The following is a 16,990-nucleotide window of genomic DNA, read 5'->3' as shown; positions in this document are numbered from 1 at the left end:
AGCAAGTGTACAAAAATCATAAAAATCAGAGTAGCAGGAAAACCATCTTTTCAAAAATCTTTTAGTTCCACGTTCTGACCAGTTGGATAAAATGCATGCTACTCCTTCCTTCTCTCTTTTAACATGACTGTGTTAATTATCCCCATCCACAAATTGTTTGATCTCTTGTGAGTGATTTTAAAAAACAACACATTTATTCTCTTTTTTATTGATTGATTTTTTATTGAATTAATTGGAGTGACACTGGTTAACATAATTATACAGTTTTCAGGTGCCTAATTCTACAACACATCTCTGTACACAGTGTTGTGTGTTAAACCCCCCAAGTCCCGTCTTTGTCCCTCACCATTCTTGATTTTTATGTAAGCTCTGTGTGATGGCTCTTTTTATGTGATCCTCACATCAGCAGTGGGACTTAGCAGACATTCAAAAACTCTGAGTAAATCATAGAAGTTGTATAGAAAACAGGGAGTTTTGTAATCACTGAAGTGAACATCAGCTCTTCAGTTTACTATGGACTTGCTTGGCCTCATTGGGAGACTTTTTCTAATTTGTATCATTCTCATTTAAAACTATTATTGTTATTCTGGTACTTTTCATTTTTTAGATCAGAATGTTTCCTGGTTTTCTTTTATCTCTGTTATTTTTAGGAGTTCATGGTAGGAAAATAATAAATCTGCTATCCCAAAGTTGGTATTGCTGAAGGCTTTTTCTCTCTGAGCCACAAAACATATTTTGTAGGCTCCCATATCTGAGCTCTCGTGAACTGCTGTCCAGTTTGAGCTCCAGGTCAGCTTCCTGTGAAGAACAAGTAAATGTCTTGGTAGCTTCTGTACTTCCTGTGAACTTTTAATTCTGGGGATCAAAGTATTTTTCTTAGTATTTGCGCTTTATTGAAATCATAAGACCTTGGTTCTGCCCTCAGGAAACATACATTTCCATTTCATGCCTTGTAGATACCAAACAGCATCAGAGGCAAATGCTTTCATGTTTTTATTTCATCAAGTTTATGGGGACAGAAATAAGATTACCAAAAGAACCATCTTAGTAAATATTCTGTGGTCAGCACTTCACTTTGTAGAAATTATTTTGCTATAATATTAGAAAAACTTTTAACATTATACCAAAAAATCTTATTCCCCAGTTATTAACCTCATCATTTTTATTGTTATATTTTCCCCTCTCTGTTATTGTAGCATAGTCAAGTTTTTATAATCCAGTATGTATGCTGTTTTATTCATGTTTTAAAAGGGTAGACAGATTATAGAAACCAATATTGTAATTTTCACATGGACTATTTTATCTTGTATATGTCTTAAAATCTAAACTGTGGGATATTGTACAGCTATTAAGTCTATGACATAATGTTGTATTTAAAATTTCTCTGTATAGTGGATTGTCACTTCATGTGATAAACATGTGACCAAAAAAATTGGCATTAAAACATATATATATATGCATATCAAATCTAATTTTCTAGTTGATTTAACTTTTGAATATGTTCCTTGAGAGAGAAAAATGGCCCCATTTCACTAATAAAATTCCTAAACCTTGAAATTTCACATTTTTAAAAGAAATTTAATCATTCAGCAAAAAGTAATAGAAAAACTTCAAGTATTTTTAGGAGAGTCAATAGTGAGAGAGATACCTGAAGCTAATATAACATAATATTAAATGTCAACTTTAATTGAGAAATAAAATTAATTAATTAATAGGTAGTGAGAGACTTAGTTTAAAGTAAATGTGCTCCAACTCCCCGTATTTCCCGTGGCTTCCAAATGCTGCTTTCCTAGATGCCTCACTTCTTCTTACACTCATTAGCATTCTAGAGGGAAGGTTTTTATGACTACCGTATTTCCTCATTTATAAAATGCACCTTTTTGCAAAAAATTTGGGGTCTAAAAACTGGGTGCGTCTTATACAGTGGTTGTAGATTTTTTTACTTGCATTTCCTGCTATTTCACGCTTGTTTTTATGCTCATTGCTGAAGATAGTGATTTGTCATCAGACACAGATGAGGACAAGCTAATGGAGGGGGGTTTTGACAGTGATGAGGAGTTCTATGAATTTGATGAATAAAATTTGAGTTCAATTACTTTATGTAATACTTTTTTTTTTTTTCAAATTTCGGGCCCCAAAATTAAGGTGCATCTTATACGTGGGAGCGTCTTATATACGGGGAAATATATTTGTTACATTAACATGCAAGCTACATGTTAATAGTGTGAAAATATTTCTATTTCTAATTAATTTTTTTTATAAAAATTAAATTCTAGACATGTTTTAGGATCTTAAAATTGTAATTTCTTTTTTAAAAGTCGTTTCAAATGTCCAGGGATGAATTTTATATCAATAAGAGAGATAATTTACCTAAATTATATTACATTGGCCAGTCACTGGCCATATTTCCTTTTGTATGTATGTCTTGCCTCAAATTCAGTCATTTTTCAACTTTTAAATTTCTTGGATAAGAACGGGAAATAATTATATCTTTGTTTCCTATAGTTCTCTTGCCTTATTCTGATTCATCATAAAACTGAGAGGATAAAAATAATTTCTCTCTTAAATTAGTAGTTTTTTTCTTATTTCAGCCGGAAGGTATACATTTCTTCATAAATTTATTTATCTAAAATAACAGGTCTTCAACTTCTGGCTAAAGGACAGTGGAGACTGAAATGGACACAAGCATTCTCCTAGTTTGTTGTTGATGTTGTTAGTACCAAGCTTTTTAATTTACATTCAGACAAGTGAGGAACACCTGTCCTTATTTATTGCAGAGCATTGGGTTATTATAAGACCCCCTGGGGAGATTAGGGACTTTGTCAGATTGAACAAATTTATACTTATACTGTTAGAGGTTCTGATTTTCCTTTGAATTTCCAAAGTCAGATACTCAGGATATGTATTAAGCTTCTAGTTTTCTTTATGTTTTTATAATAATTAATCAGAGTACACCTATTTTCAATTAAATTATTTTCAGGATTTTACAAAATGCTTGTGCCTTTTTAGAACAGTTTCTATCAGAGCACGATATTCAAAAATTGTATACAAACATCCAAAGCTATGGATTAATTAGAGGAGTCTGCCATATCTGGTAGACCAAAATAAGTCCAGGAGGGAAGGGGAGCCAGCTGACCAGTTAGGGAATGAAGGCAGTGCTTACAGCTTAAAGTAGGGAAAGGAACCAAAACTTTAGTTTAAGGAAAAGCAGACGGCCTGAGACCATTATCTGTGTATTTCACACATGTAGGTGCCAGCTCAGTCATAATTTCATGTGAAGGACATTCCCTCCAAGAGAAAGAAGTCAGTAACGAATGATGTGAAGGCAAAGGAAAATGTCATGGAGTCCAGGAAGTCACTGTTGGTTTTCATTGGGATTAGTGTCACTTTTAAAATGCTTTGTAGTACACAAGATTGTGAAACCTACTAATATCTTAATCCTTACCAATCCTTTTGTTGGATTGTACACTATTCCATCATCATTTAAGAAATGTTTTATTGTGGTTCTCCAAAGGTGTAAACCTGTTAAAAGAAGGGTAAATTTAATATTCAAGTGAGACATAAATTATTCTTGTGGAATTTTAGCTAAAAAGTTTTAATTGAAACCTTTATTTAAAAACATAATTTCAGTTTTTTACTTACTAAATAGTTTATACCAAATTTGAGAAGCCTGACATTCATTTGATTTCTGTTTGTTGTTTTTGTTTTCAGCAGATGGCCCATACCTTCAAATAGTAGAGCAACCTAAACAGGTAAGAGGATAAAAAGGGCGGAAACTATCTCTGTAAATGTTAGATCCATTAAGTCTAATACTAATATCTCAAGCAGCAAAACATAGTAACTGAATTTTGTGAAGGAAGTAGCTTATCTAGATCAACAACCTGCCAAATTATGAAACAACTTCATTCATCCAGTTTACATTTCTCTTAGTCATTCTTCAGACAGTCTTAAGCCTCAATGCATACATAGTTCTGTAAAACTTCAGTTAATTATAGATCCTTGGTATGTTACTATCTCTACCAACTTTGCTTACCAGTCACTCCTAGGGAAGATAGGCACTCTCCATTCATATGGAAATACACATACATGCAGCTCACATACACAGAGTTATACATCCATCAGTTGTGTCCATGCACATGCAGAACTCCTTAATCTTCCTCCTACCTTTAATAGCAGCAGCCTTTTATGTTCTGTCTTTGAATCATGTACCTTAAGATACTAAAACTACCAGTGGGGCATAGATAGTATTAGAATGAACAGTTCAGTTGTCTTCCTTCTGGTGTTAACTTTGGACCCAGACAGGAGCGTTTTATTTTCTCAGGCTCTTCTTCTTACCACTGGATTCTGTATTGGATCCCTGGGAATCAAAGTGGCCTTCTAACCCTGCTCCAAACCTATGGATAATATTGAATAGAAATTGGCTGAGACCAGTGCTCTGAAAAGGAAGGAAATCTTTAATACCTGCCTATAGATTTCAGTTAGCAGGGGTTAGAAGTAATGTCCTCTCTACAGACTGTGGACAAAGCCAATAAATCTCTGAATGGATTTACTTACCAAATTTGTGTGAGACCGAGAGTGTATATACCTGCTGTCCTGCAGTTTTATTACCCAATACCTTTCCTAAATGTTTTTAATAGCTTACCTGAGTGAGTGTAGCACTTTTCATTATGTAACACTTAACAAATGCTAACTAGGCTAAGAACTTAAATAAAGCATTTATTGTATTATTATAATCATGGCATAATATATGTATTTGGATTTTTGTCAGCATTGAAAAAGGATATAAGCATCTTAACTATGACCAAATAAGACTATTCTTATGAGGATGGACTTAGATAAAAATTTCTGATGTGGGGACCGGAATGCCACATGAGACTTGGGGTATTGTTCTATTTGCTAGTAGGTGACACATACTGACTCCCAGGCTGCCAAAGTGAATTTTCTTGCTTATGTCCAATTCTATAATAGTGACTTCTCACAAGAGATTATTAATTCTCTCAAAGAACCTCCCAGGGAAATGTATCTCTGAAATGCTATGCAGTGGTCTGGCTTTCTGGAAGTTTTTCTAATTGGAAGATCTAGATAATGTGTAAAACTGAAAAATCAACTAAAAACTATTTGTCTACATACCAAAGAGTATTTTTAGATACTCATTTTCATAAGCGTAGCACTACAATGAGAAGTTTAAATACAGTCTAACAGTTATAGGGGAAATTTGATGTTTATACTTTACCTAAATTGTTATATAGTTCATAATTTAAAATTTAATTCACTAAAGGTGGAGGTGTAAAAGCTCATCTGGTTAAAACAATTGTTTATTTACCAAACTGATGTTATTTTGATGTCTGACTCCAGTGAAAGTAAGAATGTTGTATTTAAGTCAGACTTTCTGAGGGTGAATGTAGCCTTGCCTTTGAGGTTGATGACTCATTTTAAGCAAATGGAGTTACTGAGATGAATGGCTGTGGATTCACAACCCTTTAATCTAAAAAATTTAGAATCAGAAAAGCATCCAGACTAGGCGTTGAAGACATTCTATCTTCCTTAAAAAAAAAAAATGTAATAAATTTTCACCCTCAGGTTAAAATTCTTTTAGAACTTGAGATGCTCTTGTGCAACCATGAAAAATATTTATTGTTTTATTTTTAACTTAAGCAGACTATTGACATGTCTTTTAACTCATATTTATTTGATACTATCCCAAAAAACATATCACAGTATACGTGCATATATATCTTCAACTGTCCTAAAGAAATTTTGTGACTCAAGAAAATGAATTGCTTTATTACATTTTAAAAAGTAAAAGTTAGAAAAATGTTCTTTTTTTCTTTGAGGTATCTTTGCCACAGTTCTCCCCAGTACTGACAGAAATGAGTCATAGTATAGAGACCTTTATAGTACTCAGTTCTGTCGCATACTATTTAGTGGTAATTATCTAATACTGTTTAAAAACTGAAGTTCTATTTAAATTGAGTAACAGTAAGTAAATTTCTACCTTCATTCTGGAGGCTAACTGTTGCATATGCTGATGCTTTTTCATGCCTTTAAGAATTTCATTTAATTAATCAAAATAAGCCACAACTTTTGTCTACAAAAAGTATAAGGCTGAATTTGTAACTTATTTTTTAGTTTGAATTTTTTGAAACGCCAAATGAAAGACTTGCCTCTAAAAGACACTTCCCTAGTATTTTGGCCCCAGTTTGCTGAGCTGATCATATGCTCCAGACCCACCTGTGACTTGAGGCGCTCTCCTTCACTAGAGAACTTGCAACACGCCTTACTCACCTCATGACGCATGCTTTAGTGCTGATCCTCTTTGCAAATCAGTAAGATCTCAGAGAGTATAGAGACAGATGTTCCAGATGCCAGAGGTTTAAATTCATTCAGGGCCCCTGGACCACTCAGAGACTGTTTCCCAAAGCCCTGTGTGAGGAATAATAAACTACAGTGCGGTCTAAGGTGGGCAGAAATTTTACATTGATCAGTGAGCTCAAAGCTGTTAAAATCTTTAGGCTTGCCGGCATCACAGTTGCTCAGAGGGTGCAGGGTGAAGCCCCTACCAGCCAGTAGTGGGTGTGCAGAGCTCCTCATGGTCCAATGCTCTGGCATTGTTTAGCTGAACTTACTCCCACAATAAAAATAAATGAAATATGAGAGTATTAGTATATTAACATAATCTTTTCACCAAAGGGTGAATTTGAAAAAAAGGAAAACCATCTGGTTAGTGACTATTTAATTATAAACTACTAACACTACCACAAATTGATTTACATCATTATAAAGGTGTCTTTCAGGAAATACATTGAAGGTTCTCTTAATATTATTATAAAGTCCATTCTTATAATTTTCCTTGTTTTATTTTTTGTATACAAATATGTACACAAATTATAATAGTTAGCTTTGTAAAGCATAAAATGTTAGAACTAAGATAGACATTAAAGATACTCTAGACTAATCTAATTTGTATAGGTTAAAACACATGGGATTTAGGTGTTTGTCAGCCCTCAGTAGTTCACATAGTGAAGACTTCCAGCTAATTCTACATTGGTTTATAAACTATAGAAATGATCCCTGAAAGTATAGTCTTTACACTGATTTATAGTAGCTGTAAAATTCTTAGTTAAAAATATTTCAATAGACTAGTTTGAGACTCATTCAGATCAGTTCATATAGAAGGCTTGAGCTTGATAATATCAATAATCATAAAATAAAAAATCTTCTGAATTATTGAGAGCTGGACAAAAGCAGAGTCTAGCGTAAGATGTTCTACAACACTGAAGTGCTATATTTAACAAGGCATTTCTGTGTTCCCTCCTGAACCAACTGTAATCAGAGTAGATAAAGGAATTCCTTTAAGTAAGAGTCAAGGAAGCATAACTTGAAGTGATACGGCCAAGTTCAGAGCGTGGCGGCAGCAATTTGAGATGAAGAGGCTCTGGTTCAAACAAGCTGTAACACGTCCAGGCCAAGGGCTTAAACTATGTAACTCTTCAGCAGTTCACTCCCTATGTACGCCTGGCAGGAGAGTTTCTGCAGGGTCAGGGACCTGGCTTCTAAGCCACAGCTCAGTACACAAATATCAGTTAACCTCAATGTTCATAATAAATAAAATTATGGGAAAAATGGTTCTCATTTACACAAACCGCTTTCACATATCTCTTGGGGTTTTTTTTTTTCTCATCTAATACACAAAAGAATTAAAAATTTGTATATAACTTCGTACCAATGCTTTTTAGTAAGTATTTCTCAAACTAGTTGGCTGTGTGTGGTCACCTTTGCAGAGAGGATTTCGTTTCCGGTATGTCTGTGAAGGCCCATCCCATGGTGGACTCCCTGGTGCATCTAGTGAGAAGAACAAGAAGTCCTACCCTCAGGTCAAAGTAAGTTCATGATATCCTTCTATGTGGATTTGGAAGATTTGATTTTCTAGGCGTGAAAGTGGTGAACTGTTTTACATGAATACAATTTGCCTTTGCCCCTAAACTGAAATACTCATGTGATTATTATAGTTTAAAAAAAAAAATTTCTCTTAGCAATAGAATTGACAGATTTTAAAACTTCATTATTTCCATTTAATAGAAATTACTTCAACATTAGCTAAACAAGTTTTACTATTACTTGATCACCTTTAAGGGTTTTTTAATTATCTACTTCTTGGCTCTTTAGTAAGTCTTTGAAAGAAGTGCTTAATTTCAGCTCTTGAGAGATTTATTGAAAAATGAAACATGACTGAGTGTATGGTTATATAGCATAGTATTTAAGGTCATGAATTCAGATCCAAACTGTTACTGTCTGCATGGCTTTGACTAGATCAACCAACACTTCTAAACCTCTGTGCCCTAATGTGTAAAATGCAGAAATAGTGATGGTATATATATATTTAGAGTCTCTTAGAAATTAAATGAGAAGACATACATAGATAAGAGCCCTACAGAGAGCCTGGAAGTATCATTGAGTCTCTGCTTAGCAGATGTCCATTGACATGTGGGATGCTGGGAATGTGCTCTGTGATGATATGCCTGAGGTGTGCTTGGGCAAGCCCTCTACACGTCTTCAGGGTCCTTTTGTTTGTTAATTTAAGAAGAATATCTTTCTCTAAGTTAACTTGGTTTTTTATTTTCATAAATGGTGTCATATTTTATAGACTGATCTATAATAGTTTTTGCAGATAAGCCAGTCAACAGTTGCAATATCATTGTTTATAAAAATTTGAATTTGTTCAATAATTTAAGGCTTCAGCAGAAGATTATCAATTTAGTTCGCATTGAGGTGTGCGTGCCCCTTAGGATGTGACACACTGTTGCCCTCAGTCTTTTCGTTTGTTTGTTTTTGTGAATAGGTGAAGGGCAACAGTTCAGGCCCTTTGTAAAATCATGATGTCAAGGAAATTTGTCTTTGGTTTTGCCAGGCTTGTATTTGGTTTTCTCCCTTTCCTCATTCCCCACTTCTAGCCCAGACCTTTCTAATTTCTTAACCCTGTTCCAAAACAAAAAACAACCTACTGTAATGTTATTCCTTACCTTTTGAGTGACACCGACCCATATTGTAGAGTTTGGGTCCTACCAAATCACATATGCATTTTAAGTCTTCGAGCTATCCTGTTGAATGAAAGATGTTTTTCTTATTCAGGGTCATAGAGAGGGTATATATGATGTGATTAGCCCACAGGAGACCACCGTCTATGGTCTCAGTCTTATTATTATTATTTTTTTTTTGTATTTTTCCGAAGTTAGAAGTGGGGAGGCAGTCAAACAGACTCCCGCATGCGCCCAACCAGGATCCACCCGGCATGCCCACCAGGGGGCGATGCTCTGCCCCTCTGGGGCGTTGCTCCGCTGCAGCTGGTGCCTGAGGTGGAGGCCATGGAGCCGTCCTCAGCACCTGGGACAACTTTGCTCCAGTGGAGCCTTGGCTGCAGGAGGGGAAGAGAGAGAGAGCAAGGAAGGAGAGGGGAAAGGGTGAAGAAGCAGATGTGCACTTCTCCTGTGTGCCCTGACCAGGAATGGAACTCGGGACTTCCACGTGCCGGGCCGATGCTCTACCACTGAGCCAGCCAGTCAGGGCCTCTCAGTCCTTTTGAATCAAGATAAGGAAATTAAATAAAGGAATCAGCATTTATTAAGCACCAAAGTTTTGCTAAGTGTTTTGCATACATTACCTCTTTTAATCTTCATAACAACTCTGGTAAGTTAACCATGTAATGTAATGCCCATGAAGAAACTGAGGCTCAGAGAGAAGCATTAACTTGCCTTTCTCACAGACTGGTGGCTTTTTATCCTATAGCTGACTATTGCTCACAGAACTCTCACTTGGATTGTGTGCATTTGAGGTGCTGGGGACAGGGATCTCGGAAACAGGGCATAGGGGGACAATGGTGAAACAAGGGGCAGTGCATTATAACTATGGAATCAAGAAAAAGAGAGGCTCAGGGGACAAAGGGTACTCAGATACTAGGTAGTCAGATCCATCCAGCACTTACCTTTCTAACACATGTGTGCCATATATATAAATGTTGTATGTGTTCATGTGTGTACTTGTGATAAGAATAATTGAAAAATACATGTTATCGGCATTTACACTGATTTAACTACTGAAGAAATACGTAACAAAATTCTGTACAAAAATATAAATTATGGTATTTTCATGAACTATTTTGTTGCTCTGATCTTTTGTAGCTGAGTAACAATTGTTGATACTAACAAATACATAGCATTAACTTTGTTGTAAATTTATTATCTAGTGAAAAGCTTTATGCATCCAATTATGCTCAGTCTTCACACCTCCTTCTCGTGTAGGGTTGCTGCCTTATATTTACGAAATAATTAGAAATGAAACAACCAAATGGACATTAGGTGTTCTTGTCAATTTATAGTTTTAGTATCAATGAGTTTAATACTTAGTGGGAAATACAGGTATGTGAGCAACTAATAATAAAGGAAGTCAAAATACAAATGTGTAAATTGGTCATTATTAAACTTCAGCTACAGCTTTATTATTTCACTCATTTATTTTTTTATTCACTAACTCAACATATATGTATTGAGCATTAAGCATTTAACCCAGTTGTAAGAAAAAGAAGAGCAGTTTAGAGAATCTGTTACAAACTGGCATTGTTCTCCTAGTAAGTCTATCATCATTCACTGAAAGTTTAAATGTGACTCTGCTGTTGGTAATAGTTAAAGGAAGTAGTTTTATTTATCTTAGAAACTCTTGTTCAAAAAATGAGGAGGAGGAAGAGAAAGAGACGCCGTGAGATATTTTTTTCCAGAATTCTTTTCCCAATATTATTTTCAGTAGTCTTTTCATAATAGATAGCTGAGGGTAACCTTCCAGTTTACAAGGGGATTTTAAATCCCTTTGCCCTGTAAAATTCAGGCACAGGAAAGACTTGCACTCGGTGTATATATCTTACAGGAGGATCTCTACACTTGACTCTGTCCTCTGCAGTAGCTACCTAGGCGCCCACTGTGGGAGGCGGTGAGGGCAGCAGCGGGCAGACACGGCTAGATCAGGCCTTCACAAACTCAGCACTGTTGACCTTTTGGGCCTGAAAACGCTCTTGTAAGGGGCTTTCCAGGGCATTGCAGGATATTCAGCAGCATCCCTGGCTGCTACCCACAAGATGCCAATAACTACCCTACAGCTGTGACAACCAAAAATGTCTCCAGACATTGCCAAATGCCCCCTCGGGGGTGGGGGTGCAAAACCGCCCTACTTGAAAACCACTGATCCTGGTGCAGCATCGAGTCGGCCTTAACCTTTGTCCTTTGCTTACTTTTCTACTCTAAAGCAGTAGCACATAAGGATTGCCTAAATATGTTATTTTGCAAATATACGTTTCCTGATTATCAGAAGATACATATTTCCAAGATGATGATCATGGTGACTGTATAATTTCTTCCAGAATCTCTGAGCTGGTGTAGTTGGATATTAAGCAGAAAGATAAAAAAGAGAAGAAAAAACATTTAAAATATTCCATATTCCATGATAACTGCATATCTGAAAGTTAACACAGTTCTGTCGGCTCTCGACATAAACTTAACAGAAGAGAAAGTGAAAGTGGAGATGGGTTCAGCCAAGGCTGTGAACCTGCAGAACAGCTGTGTGTGAGCAGTGGGAGCACAGGTGGAATGGTCCTCACTCACCCTTCTGGAGGAGGGAGCTAGAACGGAGAGTGCCCCCACTCGCTCCAAGAATCCATTCCACAGGGACTTCAAAGGGAGAAAATTTACAGTTACTGAGAAAAAAATATTTCCAAGATTTACATACCTACATATTTAATAAAGTACATTTATTCAAGCTTAACGGTAAAATGTTACGGGCTCTGCCTTTTCCTCACCTGTGTACAGCCTCTTACTCTTCTGCCCCCTCTAACCTCCCTCTCTTTTCCCATAATGCCTCTGTGAGATCACACCACTCCCTTGAGAACCCTGGAAGGCAGGTGGTTCAGCGTGCACTTGCTCAGTCATATGCAGGCAGCAGCAGCATTGGGTCTGACCTGAAAGCTCTTGAAGCAGGCTGTGGTTTGGGGGTGCAGACCCCTAACTGTACTTCCAGGCCACGTAAATTTATAATCTGCTTGATTTACACTGTTGCTGATTGTCTAAATATACCTCAAGTTAAAATATTTTAAAACCAACTCCAGGAGGCTACCCCAATCCTCCTTTACCTATTGAAATTTTGTCCCATGTTTAGAACCCTATTTCAGATAAGCTTGGTGTAGGCTAGCTTGGACGCTTTCACCCTGTCGAGATTGTTTCTAGAACTCAGGCTGCTGAGCCATCTGGTGGCTCTGCATGTTTCTTTCCTGTCAGAGAACCGCAGTTAGCTTTCTGGAGTCTGGATAAGTCTTCACATTCTCTTCCAAAAATTGGTTTTAATTATACAAGATGTCAAGCATATAGAACATTATAAAACTGATATAATAGACACCATGTATTATCTCAATTTAATACATTTAACATTTGACCATATTCACCTCTGTGCTTTCTCCCTCTTTCGAAAATAGAACAGTTACATCTAAAGCCCTCCCCATTCATTATTCTGAGCTTTCATTCTCTGAAATGTTTCTACTGGCTTCATCCTTTTTCTTTTTGTTTTATTTTTCTTTTGAAGTGAGAGGAGGGCAGGTAGTGAGACAGACATTCACATGCGCCCAATTAGGATCCACTGGCAACCTCCCCCCCCCCTCCCCGCCCCATCTGGGGCTAATGCTTAAATCAACGTAGCTATTAGCGCCCAAGCTCTAACCAACCGGACCACTGGCTGTGAGAGGGGAAGAGAGAGAGGAGGGGAGGGAAGGAGAGCAAAGCTGCAGGTGGCCGCTTCTCTTGTGTGCCCTGCCCGGGGATTGAACCCAGGATGTCCGCCTGCAGGGCTGATGCTCCATCCACTGAGCCAACCAGCCAGGGCTAGGCTTCATCCTTTTTCAGGGCAAATAAGAGTTAAAACTAGACTCCATTGAGGATTAGTGTTCACTTTGATCCCACTGATTCCTCTTTATCATCTAAATAAAACAATGTGGAGTTTATTCTGACTCTTACAGCAAACAATAATAATAGAGACGAAGCTAGATAAAGTAAATATGCAGTCTAACTCATGTCTTGCTCTTTTTAAAAAAGAAGAGTTTCCTGTTGAACACACAGTGATTTATTATGCTGTCCTATAGCATTTGCCTAGTTCTGATTTCATCCGGGCTCCTAATGGCAGAGGCTGGCAGAAAAGCACCAGTACCTTCTTCCTTAAGGCCAGGCTTGTCCTTGCCTGTTTCTGACTCAGCAAGGAGTGCCAGGGAAGGCTCATTTCCCTCTTTTTCCCGAAAGTTATGCATGAGATTTTTATTAATCAAACAAACTGCCTTCCTCTTCACAGAAGTGGAAAGGTGCCCAAAGGAGCAGCCACACGGGGCTCTGGAACCCTTGATTCTCTTCCACAGCGGCAGAAAGCTCCCGTTCTCAGCTGATGGGACATCCTCTGGTGTGGCTCACCCCATGCCAAACAGGAATCCGCATCAGTGACCCTGATTCTAAAACACAGATAGCTTGCCTGTGGTATGCTTATTTTCTCTTTAGTTATAAATATCAAATGCAGTGGGCTACAACTTGAAACATAGCTCGTGTAACTATTTTTAATCAAATGTTTTCTGAAAGCTGGTTCTCACCAGTTTTCTTTCCTGAGTGTTTTATGTTGAACAGGAGGCACGTGGTGAAATGTTTAGGTCAACAGCAGCTTTTTTTATTGTTCCCTCAGCCCCCAATTAACTTTTTAAAGTCAATTCCTGGTGCCTCTCACTTTAAAATCCTAAAGGCTAAATTTCTGTCAAGGTCAGATGAAGACTGGCTGATCTGCTAGGGCATTTAAGGATATCACATATCCTTGCATAATCTCCCTTTCCTCTGTGTGGACTTGTCTGATATGAGATGCTCGCCATTTTAAGGATCTAGTTGTAATATCAACTTTGAATAATTTAATCTGTTTCAATTACTAAAAATAGCAGGGAAGAAGATCACCAACAATCAGTTAGGCAAGTGTATAGAACCTAGTTCATAGCATTTATTAAAATTTTCATTCAGACTCCTAAACTGTTCACTATTTGCATATGTTAATAAGGAAAATCACCATTTTTCTGTACAGAGACCTGTGCTATACGTAGTGAAGAGAAGGGCTTTGTGGCCTGGATCCCTTCTGGTGGTGTCAGAGGGATTTTGGACTTCTGGTTTTATATACAGATTTTATGTGAATACACCTTTTATCAGATTCAGGTGTCCCCAAACTACGGCCCGCAGGCCTCATGCCGCCCTATGAGATAATTTATCCAGCCCCCACCACACTTCTGGAAGGGGCACCTCTTTCATTGGTGGTCAGTGAGAGGAGCACTGTATGTGGCAGCCCTCCAACGGTCTGAGGGACAGTGAACTAGCCCCCTGTGTAAAAAGTTTGGGGACCCCTGAATAGATTCTCAAAGGGCAGGACCCGAACATGGTTAAAAGCCAGTGCTGTAGAGTACATGTTACTTAAACTTTTTGACAGCAGCTAATTAAAAAGAACTGGTGTGTGCATATATATATATATATATATAGAGAGAGAGAGAGAGAGAGAGAGAGAGAGATCTTTAAACGTTTTTCATTTTATATTTTTGTACTTTTTCATCTTATGTTTATATTTTTGCATTTTTTAAATTCTTTTAAAGCAGTTGAAATACTTTAGACTGCTCAACACAAAGCCCAGCAAAGCCTCTGCTCACTGTGGCGTAGGGTAGAAAAGAGGGGAGGCTTGGTGTCAATGGGTTTCACTGCTTTCCTCTCTTGCTCTTCCATAGAGCTGCTGATTAAACATGAAATTGTCTAATAGTGATTAAAGCCAAAAGGCAGAAAATAACTCACTTAACAAATATTCAGTGAAGACTGTCTGATCTTGCTCTAAACAAGCAGAAAAAACTCCCATGTGTAACCACAATCTAGACTTCTAGGTAATTTTTCTTTCAGGTAGTTCAGAAGCTTTGTATTTGGCCCCTAGATCAAAATATTGCCTTGTAGAATGTTGTTAAAAATAGCCCTCTTTGTTTGCATGGGGAACGGAGGGCCCAGTGGGTGTGTAGAGGGTGTTATATTGAGTGGGACACTTGAAACCATGTCCGCACAATAAACTAAAAATTAAAAAAATAGCCCTCTAATTTTGCTGTATGTATTCATAGTCTCCGTTATAAACTAGAGGAAGCTACTTACTAGAGGAAACCTCCAATGCAGGTCAGAGCTGTGAAAACCCTTGAAAATGAGTAGAACCATAAGCTCCTTGAATTTGAAAATTGTTTGAATTTTCGTTTTGTTTTTGTCGGTCCTGGCGTGGTAACCTTCCTCTGTTGGCCGTTCCCGTTTTTCTCCCCTCTACTTTTCCTTAAATGCATGATTATTCCTGTGACAACTGATTTGCTCTGAAGCAAATCTTCGATGTCTTCTTCTAACCCCAGGATCCCAGTGATTATTGTATAGCATCTCATTTGATTCCGGTTTTCAGGTCTCATTAACTCACATGCTGATTATTCTTCTTGATAAGGTAAGAATATGCTAAAGCACTCCAGCCCCAATTGTGTAATCCCTCCTCCTCAGACAGACTTTCTCAGCCTGTCAGCAGATCTAGAGGGGAGGCTGTAAACCACCCTGCAGTCTCAGTCTCCTCCCTCAGACTCCAGACAGATTCCAGATCAGAATCCTCGAACCTACATTTACGTCACCAAGGTCTCATAAGGGCCGACTGGAAGTGCATGTAGATTTTCACAAACAGTGACTCTCACCTTTAGTTCCTCATCTACCCAACAGAGAGATTACAGGAAGAGTTCACTACGCTTATTTATATCATCACATTTAATCATGGCAGCAATCCACTAAGGTGGGGTCTATGGTCCTCACTCAAAAAACGAGGACACTGAAGCCTAGGAAGTTGTAAGGCCAGTAGTTGCAGCCATCGTGGTCGAGCACATTCAGGTTCTCACTGGATTCAGGCAGACAGGAAAGAAACAGCGGAGCCGAAGGAGAGTGGGCCGTTCCTTTATTAAAGTCTCGCACTGGCCAACGAGCAAACACAGAGAGCTCCCAAAGCCACTGACACATTCTCCGGTTCCACAACCAGGAGAATCTTCTCTGGTTTCTCCTAGAATCAAAGGCCTCACCAGTTTCAGCAGAGCTCGCAAAGCCCCTCAGCTCTGGTTCCTCATTTGCACACCTTCTCTCTCTGCAAAAACTGGCTTCTTCTTCACTCTGCATTCTCTCCTCTCTCACTCTGCAAACATGGCTTCTCTCCTCTCCTTCTGCTCTTTCTTTTCAAAACTTTCTGGTGTGAAAAACATCTCCTTTGGCAAACATTAGCAAAACAATGGCACCTCCCAAGCAGGAAGGTAATTTGCAGTCTGACAGACCACATATACTTGGTGCTGTCTGGCCCCCAATGCAAACTATAAGTGAGCAAACATAAAAATCCTATTTTACAAACTGATTTCACCAACAGAAGTCAAGAAGCTTACTCTGAGTCTTACAGTCTTTCAGAGATGGAGCCCATGATTTCAATTCAGGCAGTGTAAGTTAAGATTCTACACTCTTAACCATTAATTGTCATAATGTTAAGAATCTGTCTCTATTCGTGGGAGTCCTTTGAATCTGGGGTTCCTTATCCTCGGGGTGCATCAGAGTCAGTAAGAATATGCTAAGCACAGAGATTACAGGGACCCACTCCAAACAACAGATGAATGAGTAGGTAAATCATGGTATAACCAGGGAATAGAATATTATGCCACTGTTTTAAAAAATAATTACAAAGGCTCTGTACCTCATGAAAAACGGCTTATAACCTAATGCTGAGGAAAAAAGCAAGATTTCAAATGGAAATCATAATCGCTGAAAGGATTCAACTCAAAGGGTTAAAGTCAAGATTAGAGACAGTAGAAGAAAGAATTATCAAAATGAATAATTAATCTGAAGTAATTGTGTGGAATGTAGCA

At 37.8% G+C, this 16,990-nt stretch overlaps 1 protein-coding gene across 3 annotated transcripts in view; it reads left to right on the top strand.

Moving 5' to 3' along the window:
• NFKB1 (nuclear factor kappa B subunit 1) overlaps positions 1-16,990 on the top strand; it is a 130,864-nt gene that overhangs the window by 28,270 nt on the left and 85,604 nt on the right. For 2 of the 3 annotated variants that reach the window (XM_066233473.1, XM_066233471.1), the window contains 2 exons: positions 3,712-3,752; positions 7,782-7,880. In XM_066233473.1, coding sequence (XP_066089570.1) covers positions 3,712-3,752; positions 7,782-7,880 — 140 coding nt within the window. The remainder of the gene's footprint in view (positions 1-3,711; positions 3,753-7,781; positions 7,881-16,990) is intronic. The other variant, XM_066233472.1, reaches the window with a different exon arrangement.

This window comes from Saccopteryx bilineata, chromosome 5 (genome assembly GCF_036850765.1).
Source record: "Saccopteryx bilineata isolate mSacBil1 chromosome 5, mSacBil1_pri_phased_curated, whole genome shotgun sequence".
NCBI classification, from domain to species: domain Eukaryota; kingdom Metazoa; phylum Chordata; class Mammalia; order Chiroptera; family Emballonuridae; genus Saccopteryx; species Saccopteryx bilineata.
The sequence above is the reverse complement of the archived record's forward strand: the minus strand, read 5'-3'. Positions and strand labels throughout refer to the sequence as shown.